The sequence below is a fragment of the Rhinolophus sinicus genome, linkage group LG13 (assembly GCF_036562045.2).
Source record: "Rhinolophus sinicus isolate RSC01 linkage group LG13, ASM3656204v1, whole genome shotgun sequence".
Taxonomy (NCBI): domain Eukaryota; kingdom Metazoa; phylum Chordata; class Mammalia; order Chiroptera; family Rhinolophidae; genus Rhinolophus; species Rhinolophus sinicus.
Window position 1 is genome coordinate 17625416 of NC_133762.1, and position 17837 is coordinate 17643252.

Here is a 17837-nt window from a genome sequence, read left to right on the forward strand (position 1 = left end):
GGACGGCGTGAGCCTGAGAGGCCATGGAGAGGTCCCCACACATCAGGCTGTGCTCACACTCACCACATCCACTCTCACACGGTACACACACACACACACACACATGCACGCACAAACATGCGCACACACATGCACATACATGCACACACACGCGCACACATACATGCACACACGCACACACACGCGCACACACATGCGCACATACACACATACGCACAAACATGCACCCAGCAGACACCTCTCACAGAGGGCCTGGACAGGAAGGGCAGGTGGGCGGGTGCTGAGCAGGAGGCACCCACAAAGCTCCAGGGCCTGGCTGACCACTATCCCTCCCGAGAGCTCTGGGTGGGGCCACCTGCAGCCAGCGGCCAGCAGGGGCCTCAGTGGAGCAGGATGTCCTCTGGGACCTAGGCAGGGTGACTGGCCTGGAGCTCTGAGTGCTGAGCAGAGTGAGGACGGGGGAGGCGGGAAAGGAGACAGTGGAGGGGCTGGGGGAAGGGTGAGGAGGTGTGGGGCAGGAAGGCAGGGTGGGGGGGCATGTGCAGGTGGCCGTGGGGTGGGGTGGGGAGTGGGTTGGAGGGGGCTGTGGGGCAGGGGGTGCAGGGGCAGCCGCAGCCTCAGAGGCCAGCTCTTTTCTGCATGAGTGGGCTACTTGTCACCATACGTGAACAAACACGGAAAACCACACCTGGTCCCTCCTGTGCCCCTGGGACCAGCCCCACTGGGTCCTCCTAACCTGCCCTGAGACCCCAGAGATGCCCACCCATTGGGCCACCCACAGTCCTGCTTGTTCTCCTCTGGGACGGGCAGAGGGGCAGTGCTGGGCAGGGTGTCCCCCAGACCCAGCAGGGCCACTTCCAACAGCAGCTCCAAATTTCTGGCTACAGAGCTCAGGACAGGCCCTGTGCTCATTGCCCCAATTTACAGGCAGGGAAACCAAGGCCAGAAAGGTCTGCCCCGCGGCAAGCCAGACAGTGAGGCAGGAGGGGCCTGGGCTGCCCACCTGTGCCCTAAGGTGACAACACCAGGGTCCACTCCCTCCTGCCCCAGTGCCCTCCCTGCCTGCCCTTTGTGTCTGAGGCCCCGGATTCTCCTTGTTAATTGGCCAGAGGCGCAGGCAGAGATATTATGGGGAAACAATTCCATCTCTATGTGGGTTCAGACCCAACCCGTTCTGCCACTTTCTGTGTGATGGCAGAACCCGTTGGGCGACTTTGGGCCGTCTCTGCCTCCTTTCTGCTCCTGGCTGGGAGAACCCAGAACCTGTCAAGCGGGTTTGGCCAAAATTGTGTCTTGTTGCCTGTGCAAGTTCACACACTGCTTGCTTCTATCTCGGGCGGGAGCGTTCCAGCTCGGCAGGAAGGTCCACGGAGGTCAACACGGGCAAGGGGCCATGTGAGTACCTGAGGGACCCCAGCAGTCGGAAGTGGGGGAGGGGCTGGGGTCGCTGTGAAGGTGGAAGCCCTGGCCCCTGCTCCCTGGGCAGGAAGAGGGCAAGAGGCGGGCAGGCGAGGCTGACAAGAGGGGCAGAGCCACCTGCTGGAGGGCACCTGGTTCAGGCAGCCAGGTGGGGGAGGGGCCCAGCGGGCTTCCCAGGCAGGGGCCTGGGTGCAGAGGCAAGGCTGGGCCTGGCACCGCTGCACCAGGAACTCTGTCATCTGGTGAGGGTTTTGGGGGCACCGGGAATGCACTGGTAGCCAGGTAGTCCATCCTGGACCTGCCCCACTGCTAGATCCCCCCGGCACAAAAGGGGTGCTGCTATGGGGGTAGTGCATGGTGCAGCCGTCCACAGCTCAGTGCTGGGCACCGTGGGACGTGGCTCCCCACGGATTGGTGTCTCTGTGAGGCAGTAAAAATGGCTCTCAGGGGCCACGGGTCCTGCTCAGCCTTACCCAGTCAGGCCTCAGGGAGGTAGCAGGCAGCCCCTCCTCAGGGAGTCGGGTTGCAGGGCCTGCTGTTACCTGAGCCACAAAGCGCCACCTCAACCACCCAAGAGCGCACCTGCCTGTTCCTCTGCATGTGTGCACACGTGTGTGGGACACACAACTCCGTGTGTATGTGTGCATGTGTGCACATGTGTGTGCTGCTCTCCCTGGGCTCGTGCACTGCTGTGTGCACGGCCGGGAGGTGGCTGAGGGCGCTGCACATGTACGTGTACTGGGCGTGCACTAATGTGTGCTAGGATGGTGTTAGGGTCCTGTGTGCATGTGATGGTCACACGTGTGCACGTGTGTCATGGGTCTACATGTCTGGCAGCTATTAGAGCTCTCCTGGCAATGACATCTCTCTGGACATGACCTGCCCCCCTGAACTGGCCCAGAAGGTCATTAGGAGGCCCTGCTTGTGCCCTGGCTGTGCCCCTAGTGAGCTGGTGACCATAACAGATTAGATGGCATCGCTCTAAGCCTCAGACCCTCATCTACATGTGGGGTTGCCATGGCCACTCCACAGGTAAGCATGAGGGCTCATGACTCATTGCATGCAAAGTGTCTGTCAGGTGCCTGGCACAGGAGGACTCCCAGGCTGGCACCTGACCACCTGCCAGTGGGTGGGTCGCTGGAGCGCAACGGTGCTGGAGGAGTCCCATGGTGGCACAGAACCCCTGGCTCTGGGAGCATGGGGCAGAGCATACCACCTCCATCTGCCTTGTGGACAGTGACACTGAGGCTCAGCCAAGGGAGTGACTGCCCATCACCGCGGGGTCCCCACGAGGGTGGACAGACAGTGGAGCCTCTTACCTGCTTCGAGCCTCAGGGCCTGAGTCTGTGAAATGGAACAAAGAGCACTTCCTCAGAAGGCGCGTGTGTGCTGAGCCTGGGCGTGCAGTGGGCGCTTCACAAACTCACACGCTGCCAACATTCACCAGGCTCTGATGTGGGCCTGGCCTCAACCAGGAGGTCGGGGCGGGCACTGTCCACGTGGCTCCCTCAGAGAAGCCTTGGGGCTACCATGGTGCCCCTGCAGGCACCTGAAGCCCTGGTGCCTTGCTCGACAGTGGCATGTGGGCACACTGGCCACTGCTGTGGTTACTGCTGCATCGCTGCGGTTGTCTTGTGGGCAGATGGACAGGCAGACAGACCAATGGCAGAGCAGGGGAGGCCCCAACCACGGGAGGTGGCCAGCAGGTGAAGAGCCCAGACACTGGAGGAGCCCAGGGGCCCCAGCTGGCCACACCCTTGGGCTTTGCTGCTCAGCCAGCTGGTGCCCAGTCCAGGCTGGGGGTTACAGTGGGGGCCTCTCTGCCTTCTTGTGCGTGGGGGCCAGATGGCACCTGTCCTGGACACAGACACCAAGACTCAGTGAATGCTAAGTGTCCACACAGTGGGCAACTGTCCAAAGATGAGAGTGTGCCATCATTGTTGGAATCCAAGACCTCTGCCATGAACTTGGGGAATGGGGGTCTTGTCCTCCTGCGGGGGTCTTAGGGAATGGGGGTCTTTGTGGCAATGGGACTTGAACTGGTCCATAGAGGAGGGGTTCTGTAAGCAGCACTGCTAGCCCCTGGGGCGGTCTCATGTGGGAAAGGCACTAGTGGGGGAGCGCAGGCGGTGGACAAGGGTCTCCATCTGTAGTTAACTGGGCACTCTGACCTGCCTGCGCTGATATGTAACACTCAGACAGGTGTCACCTGGACATACATAACCTGGACAGGTGTCACCTGGACACGTGTTACCAGGAAGGGGATGGGTAAGCAGTATTACCTTCAGATGAGGGAACTGAGGCTCAGAGAGGTAAAACCACTTGCCCAAGTTTGCACAGAGGGTGAAGGCAGGTTGGGGGCCCACACCAGGGCTGTTGGCTTTCAGCTTGGACCCCCCACCTTTAGCGCTCTGCCCAGGCTGACTGTCCATGGTGAGTGGTGGGTGGGTGGAGTCATGGTGTGGCTGACCCACCAGCTCCTTCCGGGGGCTCAGCTCCAGCAGAGACCTTCCAGCTGGACAGTCCAGAGTGGGAGGGCCATGGAATTCCTGGGCCTGCCCTAAGACCCTAAGGAGCCAAGCTCAGGTCTCACCCCCACCCCCACCCCAGCAGGCAGCTCAGGCCACCTTCTCCTGTGCACAGCCCCCCCCAGACCCTGTGCAGCCCTCACCCCAGGACTTGGCATCTGTGCCCAGAAGCACACAGGCCCGGGGGAGTGCCCACCTCACCCTCAGAGTTTCCTGAACCCCCAGCCCCCTAGCTGCCTTGCGCACTCCTGACAAGCACAGGCCAGCCTGCTGACCCCCCGGTGGGAGGCTCCAAGCTGGGTTCATCCCACCCACCACCGCCAACTTCCCATCTTCCCCGAAGTCTGCAGACTTCCCCCTGGGGGGGTTCCCGCATCCCTCCTCCTCCCACCTTGTCCCAGCCCTTCCCATGCACCAAGAGGGTGAGGCCTGGGATGGGGGCTACCCAGGAGACTGACTGTCCACTTTGCCTTGGCCAAATGCATTTCTGCCACCCGCCCTCCCGGGAAAGCCACACCGTCCCCACCGCACTGCCGCCCATGGGCTGGGTGATCCTGCACCTCCCTGGGAAATGAGGGGCTCCCAGCAAGGTGCACCCCTTCCTGCTCTGCTTCCCGCCGCACGCACAGCACTGCTCTAGGGCCCGGTCCATGCTGTTCTCCCTGCCCAGCATGCAGGAGGGTGTCTCCTGCCATCCTTCAGGGACTCTGAGAGGAATGGCCAGACGGGGCTGGAGGGACAGCTGGGGACACAGAGAGGAGCATGGGGGGTGGGACCCAGCTGACGGCACCACAGTGACAGCATCAGGAGCAATGCCTGCCTCTCTGACCCAGAGGCTGCACAGGCCTCTCCCCGGCCCATGGCACCAGGGGCTCCCTGGGGCGGCTCCTCTGTGGGCGTCGGCTGGGCGTTGGCCGGGCCCACTGTTGGTGCTGGGGGAAGAGCAGCCTGTCAGGCGGGTCTGGGTGGAATTTCAGGTGCCCTGGCTCAGCTTCTTCCCAGCCCTCCATGCTTGCATGCCAGAGACCTGAGCCCACAGACGCTCTTACCTCCTGGGAGCCCTACCACAAGATAAAGGCCGGCACAGCTAGCATAGCACAGCTACCAGGACACGTCCCTGGTCCACACAGGGTGAGGGCACAGCATCAACAGCCCCAGAAGCAAGTTCAAACCCCGCTCCCACCTCCCAGTGGGCAGCCGGAGGGGTATGACCTGATCTCTCTGGGCCTCAGTTTCCCCATCTGGAGAGTGGGGTCTTTGCAGTGTGGTCAGAGTTAGACGGGCTGTGAGACAGTGAGGGCATCAGCGTGTACGGCACTCAGAAGATAGGCCAGGTTCCCACTTCTACCCCACCTGCTCAAGGCCTGGCCTCCCCCAGCCTCTGGACTCAGCATCTTCTCTCCTAACCTGCAAGGACAGGTGAGCTCTGGCTCCTGACCTGGCGATGGGGACACTCCCAAGCCCCCGCATTCCCAGAGTCCTCATGTGCCTGACACAGAGCCCCCAAGCGGGCACCCTCACTTTCCCAGCCAGCGCTCCAGGGTGTCCCGGAGCCCAGGCAGGTCTGAGAAGCAAGTTTGGGGAGCCCCGCCTTCCCACCACTCCACCCTCCACCACACTCCAGCTGGCCCTGCCTAGCCGGCCTGCCGACAACACAAAACGCAGGACCGTACTTTCCTCTAGCAGGGCCCAGCCCAGCATCCAGGAGCCGTCTTCTCTGGTGCTCTCACACTTGACCCTGGGTTCAAGGGCCCGGCTGAGAGCCAGACGGGTTCCGGCGGGCAGCCCCAGCACATGCGCAACTGGCCCCTGGCTTCTCTTAGGATTATAGGGCCTGCTCCCCTCAGTCAGGACACCCCAGCCCCAACCCCCAAGGCCCCCGTCACCCCTACTTCCAAGAGCCCAGAGCAGTTGTGCCTCTTCTGTGCCTGGCGTGCATGCATCCAAAGCGGCTGGCTTTCAGGTCTGGCTCCGTCCTGCAGTGTCACATGGTGACAGCTGTGGGGGTGGGGGAGCAGTCATCCCTCCACCACGGATGCTCGCCAGCTGGCATTTGGGTGTTTCCAGGTTGGGGCTGTTCTGGAGGGTGTTGCTGCAACTCTGGGCAGCCTTTGAAATGCACATGAGACTGTCCCCTTTGGTGGCCATGGTGAGGACTCAGGCATGGCCTCCTGTGATGGGCCCAGGGAGGATTTTCAGCAGAGGTTTCAAGGGCCTGCATTGCCGCTGTGCAGAATACACTCTGGTGGGACAGGTGGAGGCAAGGAGCTGGGTGCAGTGGTCTGGTGGCAGTACCAGGGTGGCAGTCCCATGGTGGTGGTCCTGTATGGTGGTTCCATGGTGATGGTCCCATGGTGGCAATCCCATGATGGTGGTCCCATGGTGGTGGTCCCAGGGTGGCAGGGCTGTGGTGGTAGTCCCATGTGGCTTGGCCCTGGGTGGGCATTGCGAAGGAGGAAAAGGTGAGATTCTGAACATATGTAGAAGACAAGCCAACAATTGGTGCTGATGGGTCAGTGTGGGATGCCAGGAAGAGACCACTTGAGAGTGCCAGGAGCTTGGCCATCTGTTTGTGGGGTCCAGCAGTCCCCCAGGGCTCCTCAGGCTGAGGACCAGGTGGATCCCTCTGACCTGGTTGCAAGACCCAGAAGGGAAGAGGGTGGGCTCTGGCCCAGGGCAGACAGAACAGAACCCGTTCTCTTTGTGAGACTCACGGCTGGTAGCAGAACTCAGCCCTGCAGTGGTGACAGAGGGGCTTGGCTCAGCCTCAGTAAACACAGGCGGGAGTCAAAATTAACATCGACCACTACTCAGCCCCAAGGTGGGAACTGGGAGAAGGAATACTGGGACCTCAGCAAACCCCAACACACACACACCCCATGTGGCACACACACTGCCCAGCCCGGAACAGGGCACAGCCTGAGTGAGTGGGAACCCTGCATAGAGCTCTGAGCCTCAGAGGCTCCTGGCACCCCAGCAGTTGGCAATGCCCCCTCCCCTCACAGGAGGAGCCGGAAGGAGAGTTCCCCAGAAGGGTTCTGCATGTTGCAATCAGCTAATGGGTTCACACAGCGTGTAATGGGCGCCCTAAGCCACTACAGGCCAGGCAGGCCAAGCCTCCTAGGCCTGGGGCCAAGTTGCAACCACAGAGGGAGGGGAGAGGTGGGGGTGGAGAGGAAGGGAGGGGAGGAGGCAGCCACTCCTGGACGCCCACCTGCCTGGGCCTCTCTAGTCAGGTGGGGTCTCAGAAAGGTCTGGAAGGGTGTGAGGATGAACGTGTCCAAACACACACACCCCCCCCAACACACACACATCATACATCCCTTTAATTCTGCCCTGTGTGAAGGGACGGGGGCTGCCTGGTGGCCTCAAAACCATAGTGTGGTAGGAGGCTGCCATCAGGGTGGGGTGTCGGTGAGAAGGGTCCTGGTGGGAGGATGGGCAGTGATGGTGATGGTGACTGGTGAGGTCTGCCTGGTGACGCGTCTATGCTGACATGGCTCTGTGAGGTTTGTGACAACTCCCAGCTCTGCAGCAAAGTGGGCACCATCTGCTTCCCCCCTCCAGTGAGGATGGCAACAGAAGGTCCCACAGGGAAGGAGGTGGAGGGCACTGGTGGCCTTGGTACCCCGGTACCGGTGCCCAGCCACCACAGCAGTCTGCCACAAGAACTGAGGGGTGGCACCACAGAGAGGAAGCTGCCGCTGGGCTGAGCCTGGCCTCCCTCCGGCCCCTGCAGGATCCCACAGGAGGCTCACAGGTGCCCAAGAGACCAAGACGGCACTGTGGCTGCCTCCACAGGGAGGGAAGGGCAGCATGGCGGGGCAGGTGCTCACTGCTGCCACACGGAGGGTAGGTTTGTGTGGCTCTGGGCTCAGGCTCTCAAGCCCACACTCTCGGTTTCCAGTAAACGTTTCACAGTGGTGAAACACAGGCACAAAAAAGGACCCCACCCACAAGGGGTGGCGGGTGGGCTTCCATCAACACAGTATACACGGTCACCAGCTCCTGGAAGGGAAACGGCTGGTGGGCCCCCAGCCCCTCCCCGAAGGGCCATCCATGTCCTGCGAGCACACTGCTGGGTGGTCTTTCCTGTTGTGTGAATACACCATGGCTCACTGACCCACGGCTGCGGGGGCAGGGGTGTCTCCAGTTTAGGGCCTCACGAATACATGTCACACGTACTGTCGTGAGGCCGGCACCAAGCAGGAGCTGGCGCCTTTGGGGACCTGCTTTGTGATGAAGCTGCATTAGGGAGTGAAGCTTGGGTGAACGTGCCTCCCCTCCACCCCCCTCCAAGTTCCCCTGCAGGACGTCTGCTGAGGACAGGGCAGTGCCAATGAGCCCACTGCGTTCCCCAGGTGGACATGACCCAGTGGGGTGTGTGGAGTAGCCCACAAGACAGGACTCGCCCTCCAACATGGCGCTGGTTCTGCTCCCACACCCGTGGAGACGGGCAAACACCTCCTCTCCAGGCAGTGGCTCATGGCGGGACCCTGCAGCCCACTGGCCTTTCCCAGGACAACAGGACCCCTCTCCCCACTTCCTGCTCCACAGGCTGGAAACAGAGGGGCAGCAGGGCTGAGGGGCCATCCCTGCACCTGAGCACAGACGGGCCGGCGCCAGGGCCGTGGGCGCCATGGAAAGCTTCATGGAGTCGCTGAACAGGCTGAAGGACATTCATGAGAAGGAGGTCCTGGGTGAGTGCCATGGGAGCAGGGCGCGTAGGGCTGGGCCTCTGCAGGTGGCTCTCACCTGGACCAATAGTCTAAGGGCCACGGCCAGGCCAGGGTGCTCTTACATGTCACCTCCATTCTCACCAAACCCAGGGCCTCACCTTCTAGGCCCAGACAGAGCTGACCCAGAACCCCAGAGCAGCAATGTGGCCAGGGGCCCGGCCTCAAACCAACATCCCCAAGGGTGGCCCTACAGGGCATTCTCCCGAAGGGTCAGCCCACGTCAGAGTGCAAATCAAAAGCCGGGCCTGACCGCAGAGAGCGCAGAAGCTCTGGCCGAGATGGGCCCCTCGCCCAGGATGGAGGAGCTCAGCGTTCCCAGATGTGAGACTCTCCACCTCTAGGAATGGGAGATCACAGGGTCAGAGCCCATCAGGAGTGTTCCGGGCATCGAGATGAAGGCTCTGCTTCCCTCCAGGACACCCAGGCCCAGCGCTGCCCTGGCCGACACACCTGTCCAACTCCCCACCAGGGACAGGGCCGAGCCCCTGCACACCCCACGCACCACTGCCCGGGCCAGACCCTCCTGAGACCTTGCCACAAGTGCTCACACACCCCGAGGGCCCAAAGGGCCTGGGTCACCTTCCCAGAGATCCAGAGGCAGGGGCTGTTTGGGTAACAAGCGCAAGCCGGGCCACAGTGAGGTGACAAGGAAGGGGTCTGCTGGGCTTTCCCTCAAGAGCCCGTTTTATTTCAATACTAGCCGTACCCAAAAAGAACATCCCTCCCAGGACTTGGCTAGGTGGCTGGTCACTCCCAGCTTTGGGGTCCCAAGCAACCTCCAAGTAGACACCAGAGCCAGAGAACCCCGGGGAGGGGAGAGGCTGGTCCAGACCAGCGGTCCCAGGCAACCCTGAAACTCCTTGCGGAATCAGTGAAAGGACCTGGACAGGGGGTGGGGTGTGGAGGGTGTCCGGCCTGACCACCAGGGACAGGAGGTGCCCTGGACTCTGCTGCAGGGGTGGCAGCACAGCTGGGCCTGACCCTCTGCCCTTTCCTCGCTCCTCCAGGCCTGCAGAACAAGCTTCTAGAACTGAACTCGGAGAGGTGCCGGTGAGTCAGGATGGGCCCTGGCCCAGTGGGAGGCAGATGAGGACAGCGGCTCACCAGTTGCTCACCTGATCCCCTGAAACCCCAGGGTGTCGCCACCCCAGGATGCTCAAGGGGAAACTGAGGCTCTGCGTAGGTGGGGGCAGGGGAGGCGTGGTCTCCATCATGCCTCTAGCAGCTGGTGGAGCCAGGACTGAACTCCAAGCCCACCAAGTGAACAGATACCCTCCACGGGGCTGGGCAAGCCATGGCCACTTACGACTCCTGCGGTATCAGTAATTACCAATCGGGACATTCACAGTGAGACCTGGATGCCTGTGGGGGCAGGTTCCCCATGTCCCCATGTCACAGACAGAGATGCAGCTCTGTAGCACTACTCGTGGCACGTGGACAAGACAGAAGTCATCAAGGTGCCCAGGCGTGCTCGCATTGGGTGTGCTGGGTTCAGCACAGCCTTCGCAAGGTCCCCCTTCAACTAGGGAGAGTCCCCACAGTGGGCGCACCCAGCAGGACCCAGCTGGGTGCAGAGGCTGGCCGGGGGCAGCGTGGGGTCCCTGGGCAGAGCAGAAAGCGCACCTCGGTTCCTCCCCCACAGGGATGCCCAGCGGGTGGAGGAACTGTGTGCCAAGAACCAGCAGCTCAGGGAGCAGCAAAAGGCTCTGAAGGAGAACGTGCGGGTGCTAGAGAACAGGTGAGCCCGGGACACGCCGCCTGACGGCCGCGCCGTGGTGTGTGGTGGCGGGGCAGGCTGGGGAGGACGGCAGCGCTCCACGGAGAAGAGTCTAAGCTGCTCCGGGGTTAACTACACCCGGCAGCTCTCCCGCCGCAGGACTTCTCAGAGGCTCAACGAAAGCATTTTCTAGGTTCCTTCCCAAACTCAGTGGGTGAGGGCTGAGGTGGGGCTTCCATGAAACACATCCTGGAAGGGTCCCCGCTCCTCCATGGGCCTCGGTCTCCCCCTCAGAGCGGCCTCTTGCCTCCCTCGCCCCCACAGGCTCCGGGCCGGTCTGTGTGACCGCTGCACGGTCACCCAGGAGCTGGCCAGGAAGAAGCAGCAGCAGTTTGAGAGCTCCCTCCTCCAGAACCTGCAGCACGTCTTCATCCTCAGTGAGCCCCCCTCACTGGCCCCTCCCGTGGGGGCATGGCCACCAGGGCCTACTCAGCCTGACATGGGGTCGCAGGGAAAGGGGAGAAGGCCATCGTGCTGTCGGGCGGGCACCCCGCACCCCAATTTGCAGACAAATGGTTCAAAGCCCCAGCTGGCCCCGGCATGTCCCTCACTTGCTGCCACTTGGGCTACGGGCGTCCCTGCCCTCTCAGGGCCTCAGTTCCCTCTTCCCTGTGACGAGGAGGGGTCCCTGAAGTCCCACCGGTCCTGCAACAAGGAGGACAGGCCCTCGTGCCCCTGGGTGACATCCCAGGGACAAGCTTCTGGAGGGGGTCCCATTATATTCCACGTCCTCAAGGCTGGCGCTGTTTACTCAGTCATATCCAAACATCCCCTCAGGCAGCAAGCATTTAGGGGCACCTACTGTATGCCAGGCCCTGGCCTGGGGACAGGACAAGCAGGCAAGGAGGGGGACTTCCCCAGGGCTGTGAGGACCCTCCCCCTGCCCCGCCTCCCCTCCCCCAATCCTTCGCTAATCAATGCCTTTTGCAGCCAATGAGATGACCCGGCTACAGGAGGAGAACGAGACCTTGAAGGAGGAGGTGACCCGGCTTCGGGGCGCAGGGTGAGTGGGGAAGGCGCCAGGGGCCTGAACACCCCATTGTCCCATAGCCTGCCCACATCAGGCGCTGGGCACACATCCATGGGGTGCCAGGGGAGGAGCATGGGGTTGTAGCCCTGGCGTGGGGTCCCATGGGCCATGCACCATGGAGCCAACTCCCGACCTCCACAGTTACAGGCACAGGTGCCTATAGAAGGACAGAAGCCCAGCGGACATGCTAGGAACAGGGCTGGGTCCCCAGGGCCCACTGCAGCTGACACTTGGGGCTCCACCAGGGACTGCTCAGCCCTGCAGTGTAAGCCATGCTGGCGGGGTCTCAGGCAGTGTCAAGAGAGTTATCTTCCGGGTGCCCTGGGTCCCCCTGCAGCGGTGGCTGGGCCCCCAGGTGGCCGCCCTGGCCTTTCTGATCGCCTCTGGAGGGTACTACCCTCTCACGCCCTCCCCTCTGGAGACAGGCCCACGCCCCAGTGCAGGGAGGGCGCCTTGGACCCCACCTCGCCCCTGCTGCTCCCCTCCCCGGGTTCCCGGAAGGCTGTCACCGAGAAACTCTCAGGAGGCCACGAGGAGGCCGAAGACGACCACTCAGGTGCGAGTCGTGGGGAGAGGCTGTGGGCAAAGCGGAGGCCGGCAGGCCGGGCACTGCAGGACGAGAGAGCGCTCTGGCCGGGGGGCTGAGCTGCTTGTCCCCCGAGCACCTCCCAACCTGTCCTGCCCACTGCTTCTCCTCCCACAGAAAAGTTGGGGTACAAGACGTCTCCAGTGGCCAAAGTCTCCCCAGGTGCCAACCCACCTGAGCCTCGGGCCCCAGACATGGTGAGGACAAGGGACCCCCAAACCCACTCCTCTCCAGCAGGCAGCTGCGCCCCACATATCACATGTCCGTCCTTTGTGCTGTCGGATGTGACGTGGGTGGAGGCGAGGCTCAGAGTGGGTGCGTGGCCTGCCCAAGTTCTCACAGAGAGCAAGGGTCAAGGGCAGCGGCTGGTCCCACCCGGGCTCACCCGCCTACCTTGTGCAGAGTCCCCAGCGCATCTCCAACCAGCTGCATGGGACCATCGCTGTGGTGCGGCCAGGGGCCCGGGCCTGCTCTGCTGACCGGGGCTCTGCCAACGGGACACCCCCGCTGCCACCTGCCAGGGGCAGCCCACCCAGCCCACCTTATGAGCACAGCCTCCCCTTGGACAGGTGAGGCCCTGCCCACCGCCACCACCAGGAGTGGCCCCAACTGAGCACCTGTCTCCAACTTAATCCCACCTTTAGGGAAGGGCCCAGAACTCCCCCTCGACCCCTCCAAGAGGCTCTGCCCTTCCTGAGCCTGACTTTCCCGGGTACCTCACATGTACAAAAGTCCCCACGTGGACAACTCCTCAACGGCCAGCGGGAGGCAGGGGATGCTGGGGGAGGAGATGAAGCCAGCCGCTCCACGTGAAGGCAGGTAGCTGCTGCCCTGAAGGGGGCGAGGCCACAGAGCCCAGGCCCCAGGTCACCACTGGCCAGGTCATATCATACGGCTTGGCTTCCAGGGCTGATGGCCAGGAGCCCACCTCTCCCCACCTGCCCTGCAACCTGGGTGGGTCACCTCACTTCTCTGGACCCCAAGTCCTCACCTGTGAAATGGGGGCTGACCGTGGGCTCCTGTCACTGAGCTTCTCCACCACTCCCCACGCCCCCCACAGCTTCCTGCGGGCCTCTCGGCCCTCCGCCATGACCTACGAGTCCCTGAAGCCCTCCCTCCAGGCTGACCGCCTGTGCCTCACGAACCGCCACCTGTCCCTGCACCTTCGGAGCCCCCACAGCAGTCCCCAGGCCCCTGCCACAGTCCCCAGCGGTCCCCGGCCCGAGGGCCTGAAGGCCAGGGAGGCGGAGGCCTGGGAGGATCCCCTGGGCCTGCTGGGCCTGCCGGGTGCCCTAGTGGACATGCGAGACCCACGGCTGGAGGGGGCGCTGCACGTGCTCCTGGCCCAGCAGCTGCGGGCTCGGGGGCAGGCCAGCAATGCCAGACTGAGGGGCACACCCAGACTGCGGGAGACTCCACCCTCCCCTCCAGTCGGCTCGGACTCCGAGGGCCCAGAGGGCAAGGCAGCCGGGGCAGCCCTGCCCGGGGGGCAGCACCCACAGACCACAGGCCCAGGTAGCCCCAAGGGAAAGGAGGACACGGCCACACAGCACCATGCCCCAGACAAGCCCCTGGACCTCTCGGAGTGGGGCCGGGCCCGGGACACCCCCAAGCCCTCAGGCCAACCAGGGTCGCTCAGCCCCAAAACTGCCCACACTCCCAGTCCTGAGCCACCCCAGGGGGCAGAGCCACCTGCCCAGTCTGGACCCTGGGGACGCAGCAATGGCACCAAGGGGGCCGGAGCATCAGAGCTGGAAGATCCCCCGACTCCCGAGGTGAGGCTCAGCCCTGTTTTTGTCCCACATGACCCCACCCAAGCCAGCGTCCACCTCTCCCCTCTGCGCCACCAGCCAGTCCCCAGTGAGAAAGCCTGGCTGCCTGACCACACTAGAGGACGTGACTGACCAACCAGCTGCAGCCCAGCCAGGGTCCCCCAGGCTGTGTCCAAGGCTGGGTGGGGGCAAGGCAGTCACCTCAAATGAACTCAAGTCACTTCCTTGCTTACCCCCAGGACCCCCCACATCCTCTCCCAGGGCCCCACCCTAGCCTGCCCTCTCCAGGCGGGACAGGAGATGAATCCACAGAGCGGCCAGAACTGTCCCCCCACCCGCAGAGTCCTGATGTTGATGGCCACCTAGGTACAGGTGAGTATCATGGGTCACAAGAACTCAGCAAGTGGGGACGGAGGGTGGTCAGTGTCAGCTGGGGATACCTATCCCAGGGTCCAGCTCAGCCCCCGGGCCTGACAGGCCAAACCCTGGATCCAAGGCTTAGTCTCCCACCTGCGACCTCAGAAAGCCGTTGGGGGCCCAGGGTGGGCGCGTCTCTGACCACAGGCAGTGAAGGGAAGAACATCCTAGCAATTAGGGTTTGGGGTCAGGAGGTGAGCTCCCCATTACACTGCAACCAAGCCAAGGACATCCCGCTGGTCGAGCCATGGTACCGACACTGGGGATGCTGGGCCTGGGATCGGCCCTAGGACACATTACTTGGCCCCACTGTGCCTCAGTTTCCTCATCTGCAGCATCGTTGCCACTCATCCTAGCCTGGCAGGCTAGAGAGGCCTATGTTTCCACTAGACCCCTGGCCACCAGCCTGGCCTGACCCACACCCTGCGTCCTGCAGAGCTCAGCACGCCAGAGGTGCAGCAGCCAGTGTCAGACGAGCCGGATGGGCCAGACGCTTCAGACAGTGAGGTGGGTTCCCAGCCACATACTTGCTAGGGTGGGGGTCGTGGCTCCAGGCCAGGGTTGCCCCAGGCTTGGGGGAAGGGTCCTTGCCCTGACCACATCCCCACACTGCTCAGATGGGCCTGAGCCCTGACGCCAAGGCCCGAGTCACACTGAGTATGCCTGGGGAGGAGCCCAAGTGTCTCTGCACCAAGGAACGCGGGCGGAGCCCACAGCAGAAGAGGAAACGGGCCTGCTCCTCTGACCTGTGGGACAAAGGTACTCTGCCAGGGGCAGTTGGGGGGGGGGCACAGCCACTTGCAGAATGGCTCCATCAAACTGACTGGAACCCAGAAACCAGCCCTCCCAGAGCCTGCCCTCAAGAGGAGAGACCAGGGGTCAGGCTGGGTGAGTCCTGGCCCCACTTCCTCCTCACTGCCAGGCCTGGTCAGTCCCTTCAACCTGGAGGGTTGCGGACTCCTGGACCCTCTTGGCCACCTTCAAAGAGGAGCAGACGGTGGTGCAGCCCTTGGGGCATGGAGTGTGTTTGTTCCCACCAGGGCAGCTGGGGCTGCTCAAACGTTTGTCAAGGGTAGCACCTGTGGGCCCAGGCCCTCCCAACAGAGCAGCAGGAGCAGCGGCCCAGCCGAGGGCATCAGGACCCCCCACATCCCGCTCTGGCCACAAAGGCAGCTCCAGCCCGGCCTCCGGGTGCCTGAGAGAGCCTTTGAATGAATGCGCTAATAATGGATGCCGCCCGGGTGTTTGTCCAAGCCTGCACGAGGTGGGCTGGGCCGTGGCCGCCACAATGCACCATTGTTGCTGGGAAGGTGACCACGGCCTTTGTTTGCTCGGGCGAGCAGTAGAGGAGGCCAGCACACCTGTCTGATTTTGAGGCACTTCCTGTTGGGATCATTTGGAAACCATCCTGGTGGGTGCAGTCCGCAGGGGCGCACCAGTGTCTGCCCACTCTGCACTCTGACACGAGGCCACCACCATTCATCCTGGCCTAACCTCAGTCCACTTTCCACAGCCTCAAAGAAGCTGTCCTGAGAAACAAGGCCGCCAAGGGCCTGAGAGCCAGAGGGACCCCGAGGATGGCAGCCCCTCACCCAGCAGCAGCAGCTCAGAGGAGACCTAGCTAGCTGTTTTCGGGGCAGCACCGCTGACCCAGATGTACTTCCCACCTGACCGCCCGCAGCCAGGACAGCACATACCACCAGCCTAGCGGGCAACCCGGCTCAGCAGATGAGGGGACTGGGTCCTGGCCATATCCAGAGGGACTGGGAAGGCTGAGAGCAGGTCTCCAGCTGGTCTTTCGAACCCCTCCTTCTCCATGAATTTCAGAAGTAACCACCTGGACCTGCTGCCCTTCTCTCCCCAGCATCTGCTCCCTTCTGGGGAGCAGGGGTTCAGGAGGCACTGGAGGCAGGGATCCTCAGGCTCCCACCCAGCCCAGCCAAACCCCTGCAGCAGCAGCACCCTCCCACCCCCTGCCCCTCACCCCCACCACCTCTGACCGTCCCAGACTCCCGGGGCATCCCTGATTCCCAGGGCCCTAGGAGCCTGGCCGCCCCTTCCCTGACCGGCCCAGAGCCCGGAGAGCGGTCTTGGGCGCCCCCTCGTGGAGCCCTGCAAAACAGCGCTGGGCGTTGAAGGTGTGAAGGACACAGGAAGCAGGTGGGCAGTGGTGGGGTGCCTTCGCAAAGAGGGCCCCCAGGGCACTGAGAGCATAAAGGTGTAAAGAAGGATGGCACGTGCAGCTGGTGGGGTTGGGGGTCAGCCGGGCCTCCACCTGCCTGGGCAGGTGATTCAAGAGGCTCTTGAATGCATCCAGGGTTGGGTAGGACACCGGAGGGCAGGATCAAAAGAAGAGCGTTGCAGGGACAGGGAGCCCTCTGGGGAGGGTTGGGGGAAACAGAATGGAGAATGTGCACAGGCCTCAGCACCGCCCCTCACTGTCACCCCGCGTCCCCGGGCCCACACCACACCTGCCACTAACCAGCCAACCCTCTGAACCACCACAGGGCAGCCCAGCCAGGATTCTGCCCTCAGCACTCAGGCCATTCTGCCCCCTGGGACATTGTCACTGCAGGAAAGCATGTCTCACAGGCCTCCAGGGGAGGAGCTTAAACAGATTCCTGGGCCCAGACAGACACGCTGAATCAGGATTTTAAAAGCTCCTAGGGGAAATCTGTACATGTGGTTTGAGAACTGGTCCTTCCAGGGCAAAGGCAGGACACGGGGCAATGAGTGGGCCAGGTGAGGCCTGGGGCAAATTGGGGGTACAGACCTGACTAGTGGAGGCTCTGCTCCCCACCTTGCTGCCTGCTGGCCCCAGAAGCCAGAAGGACTAAATTCCCCAGAGAGAAGTCTAGGTGTGTGTGTGTGTGTGTGTGTGTCTACGCACACACACGTGAAATCTCCCAGCTGTTACTAGTCACTTTGTTTTTATTGAAATCAAATAAAACAGAACCTGGGTGCACCATTCACACCCGACTCGCAAGCCTGGGTGGTGGAGAAGCCTCATGGGCCATTTGGAAGGGCAAAGGGAAAAGAAAGAGGACAGCCTGGGCACTGGCAGATGAAAGTCAGTAGGAGGGGCACGCCAAGGTGGGAGGTGGGTGAGGGGCCTGCAGCGGGCGGGGCCTGATCCATGGTGACAACAAGGACAACGGCTGCTGGACTGCTCGCTCATGCCACTGGCAACCAGAGACTCGCCCACCCATTTCCGTGAGGCACTTCAATGCCAGCCTCCCCCACTTAGACAGGAGCTCGCAGGCCAGCACAGAAGAGACGGTAGACAGTGTGCGTGCCGGACATGGGCGTGCAGTGGGCAGCACACACAAAGCACTCTCAGAGCTGTATAACCAAACGCCGTGGGACCTGCTTCCAGCCACTCGGCAGACCATCGTGGGTGACGTCCCGACAATACCTGGGGTCGAAATCACTAGCCCCACTCGAAGGATAAGTAAGCCCACAGGCAGAGAGCTAGACAGAGCCGGCGAGTGGCACAGAGGTGGCTGCAGACACAGGTGGGGTCCTGGGGTCCAGAAGGCATCACCTGAGCATGAAGCCACTGCCTCTGA

At 62.6% G+C, this 17837-nt stretch overlaps 1 protein-coding gene across 1 annotated transcript; it reads left to right on the forward strand.

Annotated features, from left to right (window-relative positions):
* Window positions 1–698: 698 nt before the first annotated feature.
* Window positions 699–17240, forward strand: RBBP8NL (RBBP8 N-terminal like). The gene is made up of 14 exons (XM_019753473.2): window positions 699–1395; window positions 8505–8647; window positions 9694–9736; window positions 10329–10424; window positions 10728–10840; window positions 11394–11466; window positions 11919–12049; window positions 12197–12276; window positions 12482–12648; window positions 13140–13854; window positions 14091–14223; window positions 14705–14775; window positions 14886–15027; window positions 15782–17240. The coding sequence occupies exons 2-14, from the start codon at window positions 8587–8589 to the stop codon at window positions 15799–15801; spliced, it is 1845 nt and encodes a 614-aa protein (XP_019609032.2). The 5' UTR covers window positions 699–1395; window positions 8505–8586; the 3' UTR covers window positions 15802–17240.
* Window positions 17241–17837: the final 597 nt, after the last annotated feature.